Source organism: Salmo trutta, chromosome 6 (assembly GCF_901001165.1).
Source record: "Salmo trutta chromosome 6, fSalTru1.1, whole genome shotgun sequence".
Taxonomy (NCBI): Eukaryota; Metazoa; Chordata; class Actinopteri; order Salmoniformes; family Salmonidae; genus Salmo; species Salmo trutta.
In genome coordinates this window covers 31,189,976-31,204,718 of record NC_042962.1, presented here as the reverse complement: position 1 = coordinate 31,204,718, position 14,743 = coordinate 31,189,976, and the positions used below count along the sequence as shown (strand labels likewise).

At 41.4% G+C, this 14,743-nt stretch overlaps 1 protein-coding gene across 1 annotated transcript in view; it reads right to left on the bottom strand.

Moving 5' to 3' along the window:
* Positions 1-8,493: 8,493 nt before the first annotated feature.
* Positions 8,494-14,743, bottom strand: part of c6h18orf63 (chromosome 6 C18orf63 homolog) — a 46,571-nt gene continuing 40,321 nt past the window's right edge. Inside the window, exons 12-14 of the mRNA XM_029756168.1 lie at positions 11,077-11,778; positions 10,316-10,399; positions 8,494-9,170 (exon numbers count right to left, since the gene is read on the bottom strand). Of these exons, the coding sequence (XP_029612028.1) occupies positions 9,048-9,170; positions 10,316-10,399; positions 11,077-11,778 (909 nt within the window). The 3' untranslated portion in view covers positions 8,494-9,047. The remainder of the gene's footprint in view (positions 9,171-10,315; positions 10,400-11,076; positions 11,779-14,743) is intronic.

The following is a 14,743-nucleotide window of genomic DNA, read 5'->3' as shown; positions in this document are numbered from 1 at the left end:
AATACTTATTACACTTGAGTCCTTTATGTGAGGCTAGCCCTTCTCCACCTACTCTTTTCTCCTCTACCGCCCTTTGAGTACAACCTCATGATTGTTTCAAATCCAACCCTTTCCAGCCATGATTCAAACCACCGAACAGTACAATGACTTTTGTTTAAGAGCCACAGAAACAGAAATACAGCAAGTGTTTGGTCACTACTTAGTTGTCATTTAACCTTTATTTATAAAGGTTATTCTCATTTAGATAAAATCTATTTTGCCAGTGAGACCTGTTCAAGTCTTCCAACATTATTGACCAACCTATGTGGGGGGTGAATGTTTTGGGAGACATTTTCGAGAACTGCCCTCAGGGGTGACTGGGTAACATCAAAGGTATCCCATAAGAGCACCTCGTTGTTACTAGCTTGCATCGAGAATCAGGGGTCAGAGAAAGAGTTAAACAGATGTATTTGGATGGAGCGGAGTGGGTAAATGAAGCCAGCTGCCACCTGCTACAGAGCTAACACAGCCTGACTAAAGCCATTGTTGAAGATGAAAAAGGTTAAGACAACGGGATTCTAATATCCCATAACTCTGCAAAAATGGGACCAGCGATGCTACTTGAATTTTTATGTTGTCTTACACCTGTATATTTTCGACCTAGACCAAAGCGTGGTAATGGCGATGTCCCAGTGGTAGTGTTATCCATATTGCAGGAACATGAAGGAACCAAGAAGAGCGTATCCTGCTAACTGTGTCAGCTTCGCAGAGAGCTGCTGAACTGCTTGTATGCTGATGAGCAACTCCCACCACAGGAAAAAAGCACCCATGAGAGAAAGCTTCTTGCTGCCCGAGTGGGTTATACTCAAATCAATAGCTGGATAGAAATGGCAGCATACAGCATACAGCATTCAGGTAGAAATAAGAAAGATCAGTGTTACACAGTGGATGCGAATCCTCTGGGGCTGTAAAGAAAAACAAGGCCTTTCTCACTTCAGGGCCATACTTGCAAACATTAGAAAAAGTAAAAATGTTAGTTTAATCATCAGCCAATTAAAACCGTCAATGTAGTTGGACATGATCCAACACTTGTTCATGAAAGCCTCTTTAACAGAATTACTACAATACACAAAATTACTACAACACACAATAAATGTATACTGGATAATTAGCTCAAAGTCGCTAGACTAACTTCTAGTACTTTTCACCATTTGCAGCAAGTTCAAATCCCAGGTGTGATTTTGATTTTTTCCCCTTTGAAATGTAGAATTACATTTGTTGTGATAGTGTGTTCAGCCAAAACCTTGTAAATTAATATTACAAATATATTTAGGAACTTCTTGGAATCCCTCTTGCAGACCAACACATAGGCTACCGCTACACAGGGGTGCAGTGCTGCCAGTGCCACCACATCTCAGAATGGTGCTCGTTTAATGTGGACCCCAGGAAGAGTAACTGCTGCATGTGCAGTGGCTAATGGGGATCCAAATAAACTAAACAAAACAAATAAAGTTAGCATCAAAGCTGAATCAATGCCTCGCAAGATCATATAATAATGAATTTTATATAGGTTCTAAAATAGCGAATACAACAGCATAGTAAAACGTTACTGTTTGACCAAAAACATCACTTAAATTGTGTAGGCTTCACTTACACAATGTTTTATTTGCATTATTATAATCATATACTTCGTCACATATGCGTTATTTGAATAGAGCATCAAGGATCGGTAGAAGATAGTTTTTTCCTTAACAAAAAAGCTTGACAGGAGGGGGGCTCGTAAAAGGAAATGGATGTACAGTACCAGTCAAAAGTTTGGACACACCTACTCATTCAAGGGTTTGTCTTTATTTTTACTATTTTCTGTGGCAATGACCTCCAATTAGAGGCAGCTGGTTGTTGTTGTCTCTAATTGGAGGCCATATTTAGTTGTGTTCGTTTCACTTGTGTTTTGTGGGTGGTTGTTTTCTGTATAGCCGTGTGCCTTACAGAACTGTTGATTGTCGTTTGTTATTTTTGTTTAAGTGTTCACTCTCTCTAAATAAATACACGTAGATGAGCACTATACCCGCTGCGTTTTGGTCACCTTTTATCGACGCCTGTGACAGTAGGCTGACATTGTAAATAAGAATGTGTTCTTAACTGACTTGCTTAGTTAAAAAAAAGTGTTAAACAAATCAAAATATATTTTAGATTATTCAAAGTAGCCACCCTTTGCCTTGATGACAACTTTGCACACTCTTGGTACTCTCAACCAACTACACCTGGAATGCTTTTCCAACAGTCTTGAAGGAGTTCCCACATATGCTGAGCAATTGTTGGCTGCTTTTCCTTCACTCTGCAGTCCAACTCATCCCAAACCATCTCAATTGGGTTGAGGATTGTGGAGGTCAGGTAACCTGATGCAGCACTCCATCACTCTCCTTGGTCAAATAGCCTTTACACAGCCTGGAGGTGTGTTGGGTCATTGTCCTGTTGAAAAAAATAATAGTCCCATTAAGCGCAAATCAGATGGGATGGTGTATCGCTGCAGAATGCTGTGGTAGCCATGCTGGTTAAGTGTGCCTTAAATTCAAAAGAAATCACCAACAATGTCACCAGCAAAGCACCCCCACACCACCTCCTCCATGCTTCATGGTGGGAACCACACATGCGGAGATCATCAGTTCACCTACTCTGCATCTCACAAAGACACGGCGGTTGGAACCAAATAGCTCACTTTTGGACTCATCAGGCCAAAGGACAGATTTCTACCGGTCTAATGTCCATTGCTCGTGTTTCTTGGCCCAAGCAAGTATCTTATTATTATTGGTGTCCTTTAGTAGTAGTTTCTTTGCAGAAATTCGACCACGAAGGCCTGATTCACGCAGTCTCCTCTGAACAGTTGATGTTGTCTGTTACTTGAACTCTTTTAAGCATTTATTTAGGCTGCAATTTCTGAGGCTGGTAACTCTAATGAACTTATCCTCTGCATCAGAGGTAACTCTGGGTCTTCCTTTCCTGTGGCAGTCCTCATGAGAGCTAGTTTCATCATAGGGTTTGAATGTTTTTGCAACTGCACTTGAAGAAACTTTCAAAGTTCTTTACATTTTCTAGATTGACTGACCTTCATGTCTTAAAGTATGGATTGTCATTTCTCTTTGCTTATTTGAGCTGTTCTTGCCATAATATGGACTTGGTCTTTTACCAAATAGCCTTCTGTATACCCCCCTTCCTTGTCACAACACAACTGATTGGTTCAAACACATTAAGGAAAGAAATTCCACAAATTAACTTTTAACAAAGCACACCTGTTAATTGAAATGCATTCCAGGTGACTACCTCATGAAGCTGTTTGAGAGAGTGCAAAGCTGTCATCAAGGCAAGGTGGCTACTTTGAAGAATCTCAAATATAAAATATAATTTTATTTAACACTTTTTTGGTTACTACATGATTCCATATGTGTTATTTCTTAGTTTTGATGTCTTCACTATTATTCTACAATGTAGAAAATAGTAAAAAATAAAGAAAAACCCTGGAATGAGTAGCTGTGTCCAAACTTTTGACTAGTACTGTATGTGGAACACACATGTGATTTTGTCATATGCAAAAACTAGCTTTGTCTTACGTAAAATTAGTAAGTAACCTAGTCAAGGATGATCATGCAATGCCTTGAATTTGGAGGTTTAAATATATCCCTCTGGTTGCCAAGTTGATCTATTTTCAAAAATTCAATTTGTTGTGGATAAAAAGTTTAAGATCTTTGATAAGCTGATGCAAATTTGTTACAGGAATCAATCACTGCCACCTAGTAATGTAAGCATAAGGCTAAATGTGCAGGTTATGTAATGGGAACAGCTAACGTGAAGCCTTTGATCTGGTGCAACTACGTCAACAATTTTAGTTGGCTAATGCTTAAACTAAACTTTTTCTCATGTTCACTTGTATGGCCCCAGTGCCTTTTTCATTGAGACTGGTCTTGAGACAGACTTTGTTGCAAAAACATTGACATCAACATTAAACAGTCTCCCCGAGTTCCCTTTATATTCCATTGTTCTTGTTTTTCTCTAAACATGTATGGGTAAACATTAAATATGCAGCAAAAAGGAACCCTGGGGACTATTTGCAGCCCACCGTCTGATTTAATGACACCCCCTAAAGTCTCCAACCTTTCCAACTCTTACATACCTCTGTTTCCAAGACTATTTGAAAGGAATACAAATATGTTTGAAGGAAAAAGCCAGTCAGTTAATGCTGTTTAGTCAATGAGCAATTGCTGTAAGCATGCGACTACAGTACAGGCTAAACAGGGATGTAATATACACATTTTTTAGGCCTCCTGACATTTGCCTTGAAAGGAGAACAAAACCACCATTAAGGAACACATGACAAGGCTGTAATAAGGGTACAGAAAACTTAGTCTCATTAGTCTGTGGATGGTGATCATTAACAGTATGTAGGTTACGTAGATCAGGAAAACAGAGCATTGTCATGCAGCAGCCCGTGAATAAACTGCACACCGATGCGAGACACGGCATGCCTCAGCCCGCGGAATGTGCGCTCCAACCCTGGAGCGACAGCATACAAAAATAGGGTGTTTCTGAGGAACTCAACCTCCTTCTCTTCCAGCTACGGTGCACACCTGTCTGTACACCTCTCTTTTTGTCTAGTCTGTCTCTACACCTCTGTCTGTGTGTCTCTAACTCTCCAACTGTCTGTCTGTCTGTCTGCACCTGTCTGTCTCTACACCTCGCCGACTGACTGTCTGCACCTGTTTGTCTCTACACCTCTCTGACTGTTTGTCTGTCAGTCTGTCTCCACACTGACAAGAGATTAAGGCCAATAGCTTTGATGTGATTTTGGCCTCCATTTCTCTCTGTAGCAAGCCACACAAAAACATTATTGCCAAGCAATCACACCCCATAGTAATTGATAGTACCCGTAGGCATTGTAAATGAAATATGAAACCCATATTCCACAAAAGGAATGTTGGACTATGGCATAGATGATGTCTCTCTGCAAGACGAGTGAAAAACACAACTACTGTACTATGGGTAATGAATTGTTACATTTTTGTCATTATCAGACCCTCTTATCCAGAGCGACTTACAGTTAGTGCATTTATCTTAAGACAGCTAGGTGGGACAAACATATTTCAAAAGTACTCAGACCCATTGACTTTTTCCAAATTTTGTTACAGCCTAATTTTAAAATTGATTAAATAGCACCCCCCCTCATCAATCTACACACAATACCCCATAACGACAAAGCAAAAACAGGTTTTTAGAAACTTTTGCAAATTAATAAAAAACAGAAATATTACATTTACATAAGTATTCAGACCCTTTACTCAGTACTTTGTTGAAGCACATTTGGCAGCGATTACAGCCTCAAGTCTTCTTGGGTATGACGCTACAAGCTGGGCACACCTGTATTTTCTCCCATTCTTCTCTGCAGATCCTCTCTAGCTCTGTCATGTTGTATGGGGAGCGTCGCTGCACAGCTATTTTCAGGTCTCTCCATTGATTCAAGTTCGGGCTCTGGCTGGGCCACTCAAGGACATTCACAGACTTGTCCCAAAGCCACTCCTGAGTTGTCTTGGCTGTGTGCTTAGGGTCGTTGTCCTGTTGGAAGGTGAACCTTCGTCCCAGTCTGGAGTGTGCGGAGTGGAGTGTGCGGAGGAGCGGGGTGACATGGGAGGATTTAGGATGTTTGCAGAGAACGACAGGGTGTTGTCCAGGGCCACGCCAAGGTTCTTTTGCACTCTGGGAGGGGGACACTGTGGAGTTGTCAACCGTGATGGAGAGGTCTTGGAATGGGCAGGCCTTCCCCGGGAGGAAGAGCAGCTCCGTCTTATTGAGGTGGTGGGCCAACATCCAAGATCAGATATCTGCCAGGCACGCAGAGATGCGTGTCGCCACCTGTGTGTCAGAAGGGGGAAGGGAAAAAAGTAGTCGAGTGTCATCCGCATAGCAATGATAGGAGAGACCATGTGAAGATATGATGGAGCCGAGTGACTTGGTGTATAGAGAAAAGAGGAGAGGGCCTAGAACTTAGCCCTGGGGGCTAGACACAGATCCTCTCCATGTCACATAGTAGGAGCGGCCTGCTAGGTAGGATGCAAACCAAAAGTGTGCAGCGCCTGAGATGCCCAGCCCTGAAAAGAGGATCTGATGGTTCACGGTGTCAAAGGAAGTTGATAGATCTAGGAAAATGAGAATAGAGAAGTGTGAGTCATCTTTGGCAGTGCGGGGAGCCTCCGTGACACAGAGAAGAGCAGTCTCGGTTGAGTGACACATCTTGACGCCTGACTGGTTAGGGTCAAGAAGATCGTTCTGAGAGAGACAGCGAGAGGGTTGGGCAGAGACAGTACGTTAAAGTGTTTTTGAAAGAAAAGAAAGAAGTTGATAGTTGGTTTGTTGAGGAGGTGAGCAACTAGGGCCATTTTGAAGTCAGAGGAGACTCAGCTTGTGGTCAGGGATGAGTTGATGAGGGAAGGAGGAATGGGAGGTCTCCATAGGTGGTCTGGAGAAGGGAGGAGGGGATGGGATCGAGCGGGCAGGTTGTCGGACAGCCAGACCTCCTCACGAGTCACAGGATTTCATCTAGAGAGAGAGGGGAGAAAGAGGTCAAGGCATAGGGTAGTTCTGTGTGAGTGGGACCAGTGGACTCAATAGGCTGAGTGAATGAGGAGCGGATGTCGTCTACCTTATTTTCAAAGTGGTTGACAAAGTCATCCTCAGAGAGGGAGAAGAGAAGGGGGAGGAGGATTAAGGAGGTGGAAAATAGTTTCCCAGGGTTAGAGGCAGAAGCTTGAAATTAAGAGTGATAGAAAGTGGCTTTAGCAGCAGATACAGAGGAAGAGAAGGTAGAGTAGGGAGTGAAATTAGGTAATGACTAATTATCAAGTAATATCACATTACTGTCACAAAGAGCACATGCATCCATAAAAGGACCATGATGCTTGGAGCCATTAAATCTAATGACTAACAGTTGCCCTTAAAGCCAAGAAAGGGAAGAGGAAAAATTCACACGGTCTGTTTCACATTACAAACTGTGATGTATGAAATACCACCCCTCCAAAATAATGGCTTTAAAAAACCTTGAAAGAAACATTGAAACTAAATGCAAAGCTCTCGATGTCAGATTTGTACGGATCATTAAGCTTTTGCCTGAATAAACCATAAAGAAAGAGCTTTAAGTCTCCTCTTTGAAAGACACGCAGTTTGGCTTCTGATGCTTGCGATCAAAGTCGCCACCCATTTACATTTCACACAAATGATTTTTACTCTTTTGCAGTTGATCCAGACTGAGGGTATCATCATTATAGCTGGCTCCAACAACCATCGCAGCGCTTTCCATCATACTTAGTTATACAAGACTTTGTGCTGTCGCAATAGCCATCACACTCTAGAATTCTGTCTCTAGCTAGGGTACCATCCAACTACCGACAGATTTTCATGCGAATATTCTAAAATCTGCATGAAAACAAAATGCGTATTTTCCCACCATAGATGTGTTTCCATCAAATTGACTTGTTGCGGATAATAGGCGGTGCGTGATGACATAGTTCACATGAAAATAACTTTTTTTGGATAAATTCCCATGTGCCGAATAAAAAATACATGTTAAATGGGTTTCCATCACATTTTCAACTCTACTGATGGTTTTGTCACAAGAAATGATATAGCTAATGTGCCCACTCTGGTCTTGGCACGTGCGCTCTAGACAACAGCTCGCAGATACAGTGCAGGTATAGCCTACATGATGAAATTATTATGGACGAAAGAGCAAGATTATTCTTATTTGTCAATGGCAGCCAAGCATAAGTCACCAGAATAAAACCCTCGATATTTATTGAAAAGGAGTATCAAGCTCATTACTGTGCACTTTCACCACCCTGCGAAGTTCATCATAACTTATTTCATATGTAGCCTAATAAACTGCATGCTTTCCCGAGTCATAGTTGGAGGACCACACAACATATCATTGCGTGACTCCAAGTTTACTTTGATATAATTATTATATCAATATTTGTGCATAAAGGCATTTCCACCACCATTTCTCACATAATTTAAATATCCCACCTTGTCTAGCGTATTTTGTTTTGTCGACATTTGGAAAGTTTACCGACAAATTTGCTGTTTTCATCAGGCTTGTCATTACATTTTTTATCCGACATGTACTTCACTTGCATAAAAAGGTTGGATGGAAACCTGGCTAGTGAGAGAGGCATTGAAGAGAATTTGTCAGTTGACTGGCTGGCTCAGTAAACATTGCACACTTCAATCAATGAGGTCAGAGGTAGACCTGGGTTCAAATTCTATTTGAAATCATTTCAAATACTTAGAAAAGTCCCAAAAGTGCAAACGCCGGCCACCTGGCACTCCTGTAGGTTAAAGCAAACATTCCCACAACAACAAAAAAGATTTTCGAATAGTATTGGAATCCAGGTCTGGTCACAGAACATTCACTCTGCAGAGAGCAGAAAGTGTAAGGGGGCCATATTCATTTTACATGGGGAATCCTTTCTATTTAATATTAAAAACATCTGTTTTATTATGGCAATCAATGTGTATGCACAATTTCAAAGGATCTGAATATTGAATAGGTACTAATCTGAAAATGAAAACTCCACTAACAGACATTTGCTTTTATCTTTTCTGAAATAAAGCTCAGACATACTACAGAAAATGACATCTTGAACAAGAAAAGCAAGAAATGGGGATTATTAAAAATTACTAATATATAAAACAAAACTATATAAATAGGAGATATATTACTCTTTTTATGTTAAACAAATAAATTCAATAAATATATTACATTAAACGATCTGTTCTTACCTCAAACTCAAGGCCAGAAACATCTTACTAACTCAGTTGAATTGACTTCTGTGGCCAGTGGGTATTAACTTCATAACAAGAACACCATACAGGTACAGTACATTTCATTCAAGAATGATAACACTGAGACCTAATAGCAATACAAAGCTCACTATCAATGACCCTTAAAACCAGCTCATTCTCTGTGATGTTGCATAGTGTAAAATGACCCTCTCTGTGTCTGTCTGGAAGGTGACCCTCACTACTCAAGATTCACTCAGGCAATGCATGACCTTTGACACCAGCTCCTCTTTCCTTTCCTTGGACCGTACCACCACTCCGCGGCTCTTCAGCCAGGCCTGCAGGGTCGTTACATTGATCTTCGACAGCTGAATAAACAGCAAACAAGACATATTCAATCAAAAAGCCAATCAATCAATAAAATGTATTTCATAAAACCCTTCTTACATCCTACTTATCCTACTGTAGGTCAAGAAACAATCTGAGGTGGTAGAGAATTTCCTCACAGGTATACTGTAATCTTTGTATAATGTCATCTTTCGGATGCTTACTTTGCTTACATTCGTTTCTGAATTATAGCTCTCAAATTGGACCGATAAGGAAATATTTATTTTTTGAAAATCCTTCAGCTTAGTTTACAATTAGCGGTTTGAGAGTGATGTCATCAGACACAGTGGAGACACCTTCACCTTCTGAAGGGGGAGCACATCAAACATTAAGACATTTCTTATGTGAATCCTCCATACATTATGTGTTGAGATCCTTTATTTTGTTCACTCTTCATTGTACAGGAAAATGTACTTTCTGTTGATTGGGTGTAGATGTTGGCAAATTTCCTGGCTCCATTGGCTGTTTGCTTACAGAGAAAAGTAGAAATGACCTAAAAGCTCAAATCAACTCGGACTCCCATAGTTTACCTTACCTGTGTTTATTCAAATAATACCAAAGCAACTACAAAAGATAAATGACTGCAGTTGTAATAATGAACTATGCAGACGCTGTAAAGTCATTTTGAAGAGTAACATCCCTATAGATTACATCTGGCCCTCCCTGAAGTATATTAGGTAAGGTCACTATGTCCATTCAGTGCCCATGTGTGTTCCAGTCCGAAAACGAATCAGTCAAAATGGCAGCAATCATTCTAATAAACTTTCCCCCGGCTCCCTCGTAAAAATGATCAACCGAGTCGTAACTTTTGTGAAATAGTATCTGTAAAAAATGGTATCTAGCTCGGGAACAAGACACAAGACGGATCTCATTTAGTAAAAGCTTGTAATGGAATTCAATTAGGGGTGTAGTGGGAAAATCTATTCGGTTTATGGATCTTGCTAAACACTTACCCTGATGTATCGTCCCCTAATCAACCTGCTTTGGTGGGATGTTTTGCCTCCCTCAAACCATTTGTTGAATTTATCACCTCTCTCAACATGCAGAACATTTGCAAAATACATACTTTTCACTGTAAATCAAAGCTATGGTAAAGGTCAAGGTAAAAGTATAGTAAAGGACATACCTGGTTACTTCTCGCGTGCTTCTCCACATCCACATCCTGCACTGCAGACTTTGGCTTCTTTGGTTTTGACTCAAACCAGTCCCCCTGAGAGGTGAGAACCCATTACTTTAATTACAATACAATATATCTTTATATATATAAAAAAAAGAACAATTCAAATTCTCAGCAAATACACACACATAAAACATATTTGACTACTGCAGTCTCAAACATACAGTACAGGGACAAATCCTCACCTGGGAAAAGCATTGACTTCACGCAAACAATCAAGCACTGAATGCAATGGGAGATATGCCCTTAAATTTAAATTAGGCGAGCTAATCTTAATTCCTAAGATTGAAATCCCATCGTAGCCCTTTCCTGCAGTAAAATGACCTAGTGGCTTCATGGGTGGAATGTTATTCATATTTTCATAATTTCTAAATTAATAAACATTATTCATTTTTTAACGCTGAAAATACAGTGTTTGTGTCAAAAAGTTTTGTTTTCAGTCCTCTGTGATGTTCAGTATATATAGTGTAATGTTGGGATGCAAACAAAAAACTCTATATCTGACAGGGTACACGTGTCTTCTTTTTTAAAGCCCATAACCATGTACGTGAGGTGTATACTTTTGTTTCAAAGGAGATTTGTTTAAGACTACCAAGAAACACTCTGTGTGACCCTGATTTAGCCCACTGCAGTAAAAGGTTCAACTGAAATGTGATTGGACTAAATCTCAAATTACAATTACATCTAGAGTGTGTTTGGTGGTGACTCACCCCTCTGTTGCCTAGCAGGCCAGATGGAAGAAGATGAGGGGGACCCGAGGCGATCTCGTCCCTCACTCTGAAAGCGCTCTCACTGGCGTGCACCTGGGAGGAATGTGGGTAAACCCCTTCAGGCCTCGGACAGGGGGTCAAGTGAGGCATGGACGCTGGAGTGGGCCGGCGGGCTTCCTCTGTCCACTTGGAAGAGGTAGACGAGGAAAGCAAAGAGAGGGCAACAGACGAGGAGGAAAAGGAAGAGGAGGAGGAGAAGGCTGGGCAGGCATTCTTCTGTCCCGAAACAGGTGTCTGCCGTTGCTCCTCAGCTCTCCTCTGCTGCTTCTCAGCCAGAAGCTGGGTGACATTGACATGGCGTGGGAGGGCCTTGTTCTTGAAGATCGGTACCATCTTGGGTCCAGTTGGTGAGGCCTGGCTGTGTTGGGGGTGTGTGGTGGGTTGGGGAGGGGCAGCACTGGGATAGAGAGAGGAGGAGGGCAAGCCTCTCTCTGGGGTATAACTCTGAGTGGGATGGACCCCCTGGGTTCTTCCAGTGCTGAGATAGCTGCTGCTGCTACTCTGTCCCACTGGCTGGCTGAGAGTCTGGGCGCATGGTGCCCCCCCAAATGAGGGCTTGATGGGGCAGGGAGCATGGAGTTGACTCAGCACGGGCCTGCTAGCTGACTTGGTCGTCAAGTTCACCGGTTTGCCACTAGCCACCTGCGACCACAAAGGAATGCACAGTGCAGTGATGTTGGAACATGGGAACATACAGTTCTGGGAATTAAAAAAGTGAAACTGTACTGGAGCTCAGTAAAAACCATTTGCTTCAAAGTGGATGTACTGTAACTGCACCGTCATTACATGTTGTGTTGCTAATTAACTAGCATTTGGCACCATGATCGTCACATTAACAATGTACCTTCTTGCTGAAGCAGGGCATTTTGAAAAAATATGATATAATGGCCAGAGTTGCACCAGCTTTGTATACTATAAATGTATGAAATTAATCCATAATGACTCAATAATACCTAAGAACCATATATCACGTTACCCCAAATCTAGGTACATATTAGAGGTCGACCGACTATGCTTTTTCAACGCCGATACCGATACCGATTGTTGGAGGACCCCCCAAAAAAGCCGATACCGATTAATCGGCCGATTTTTACTTTTTATTTATTTATTTGTAATAATGACAATTACAACAATACTGAATGAATAATAGGCACTTTAGTATTGCCAGTGTAACAGTATAGCTTCCGTCCCTCTCCTCGCTCCTACCTGGGCTTGAACCAGGAACACATCGACAACAGCCACCCTCGAAGCAGCGTTACCCATGTAGAGCAAGGGGAACAACCACTCCCAAGTCTCAGAGCGAGTGACGTTTGAAACTCTATTAGCGCGCACCCGCTAACTAGCTAGCCATTTCACATGGGTTACATCAGCCTAATCTCGGGGGTTGATTGGCTTGAAGTCTTAAACAGCGCAATGCTAGAAGAACTGCGAAGAGCTGCTGGCAAAACGCACAAAGGTGCTGTTTGAATGTATGCTTACGAGCCTGCTGCTGCCTACCATCGCTCAGTCAGACTGCTCTATCAAATATCAAATCACACAGTTCGCAATGAGCCAGGCAGCCCAAACTGCTGTATATACCCTGACTGCTTGCACGGAACGCAAGAGAAGTGACAGAAATTCATGTTAGCAGGCAATATTAACTAAATATGCAGGTTTAAAAATAAATACTTGTGTATTGATTTTAAAGAAAGGAATTGATGTTTATGGTTAGGTACATTGGTGCAACGACAGTGCTTTTTTCGCAAATGCGCTTGTTAACCTCTTACATCTACACTGCTCCAATATCCAATGATGGGCGGGGCGCGAAATACAAACTCCTCTAAAATCCGAAAACTTCCATTTTTCAAACATATGACTATTTTACAGCTATTTAAAGACAAGACTCTCCTTTATCTAACCACACTGTCCAATTTCAAAAAGGCTTTACAGCGAAAGCAAAACATTAGATTATGTCAGCAGAGTACCCAGCCAGAAATAATCAGACACCCATTTTTCAAGCTAGCATATCATGTCACATAAACCCAAACCATAGCTAAATGCAGCACTAACCTTTTATGATCTTCATCAGATGACACACCTAGGACATTATGTTATACAATACATGCATGTCTGTTCAATCAAGTTCATATTTATATCAAAAACCAGCTTTTTACATTAGCATGTGACGTTCAGAACTAGCATTCCCACCGAACACTTCCGGTGATTTTACTAAATTACTCACGATAAACGTTCACAAAAAGCATAACAATTATTTTAAGAATTATAGATACAGAACTCCTCTATGCACTCGATATGTCCGATTTTAAAATAGCTTTTCGGATGAAGCACATTTTGCAATAATCTAAGTACATAGCCCGGCATCACAGGGCTAGCTATTTAGACACCCAACCAGTTTAGCCTTCACCAAAATCACATTTCCTATAAGAAAAATGTTCTTACCTTGCTTGTTCTTCGTCAGAATACACTGCCAGGACTTCTACTTCAATAACAAATGTAGGTTTGGTCCCAAATAATCCATCGTTATGTTCCATCAAGACGTTTTGTTCGTGCGTTCTAGACACTATCCCAACGCTAAATCTCGGCCACGAGCATGACGCAGAATTTGACAAAAAAATTCTAAATATTCCATTACCGTACTTCGAAGCATGTCAACCGCTGTTTAAAACCAATTTTTATGCAATTTATCTCGTAGAAAAGCGATAATATTCCGACCGGGAATCTGCCTGTCTGTATACTGAGGGAAAAACCGAAAGCCGGGGGCGGGGCGGGTCGCGAGCGTAAGGCTTAGTCCACTGAGTGACCACTTAGCTTTTGCTCTCCTTTGTTTCAGCCAGGGCTTTGAATTACGTCATTCCTGTTTTTCCCGGGCTCTGAGACTCCATTGGAGACGTGCGAAGTGTCACGTAACAGCAGAGATCCTGAGTTTTTGGAAGAGATGTCAAACAAAGAAAATAAAAGGTCTGACAGGGTACTTCCTGAACAGAAGCATCGCAGGTTTTTGCCTGCCATAGGAGTTCTGTTATACTCACAGACACCATTCAAACAGTTTCAGAAACTGTGGAGTGTTTTCTCTCCAAAGCTAATAATTATATGCATTTTCTAGTTTCTGGGCAGGACTAATAATCAGATTAAATCGGGTACGTTTTTTATCCAGCCGTGAAAATACTGCCCCCTAGCCATAAGAGGTTAAATCATCACCCGTTTGTCGAAGTAGGCTGTGATTCGATGAGAAATTAACAGGCACCGCATCGATTATATGCAACGCAGGACACGTTAGATAAACTAGTAATATCATCAACCATGTGTAGTTAACTAGTGATTATGTTAAGATTGATAGTTTTTTATAACATTTACATTTACGTCATTTAGCAGACGCTCTTATCCAGAGCGACTTACAAATTGGTGCATTCACCTTATGATATCCAGTGGAACAACCACTTTACAATAGTACATCTATATCTTTTTTGGGGGGTGGGGGGGTGGGGGTGAGAAGGATTACTTAATCCTATCCCAGGTATTCCTTAAAGAGGTGGGGTTTCAGGTGTCTCCGGAAGGTGGTGATTGACTCCGCTGTCCTGGCGTCGTGAGGGAGCTTGTTCCACCATTG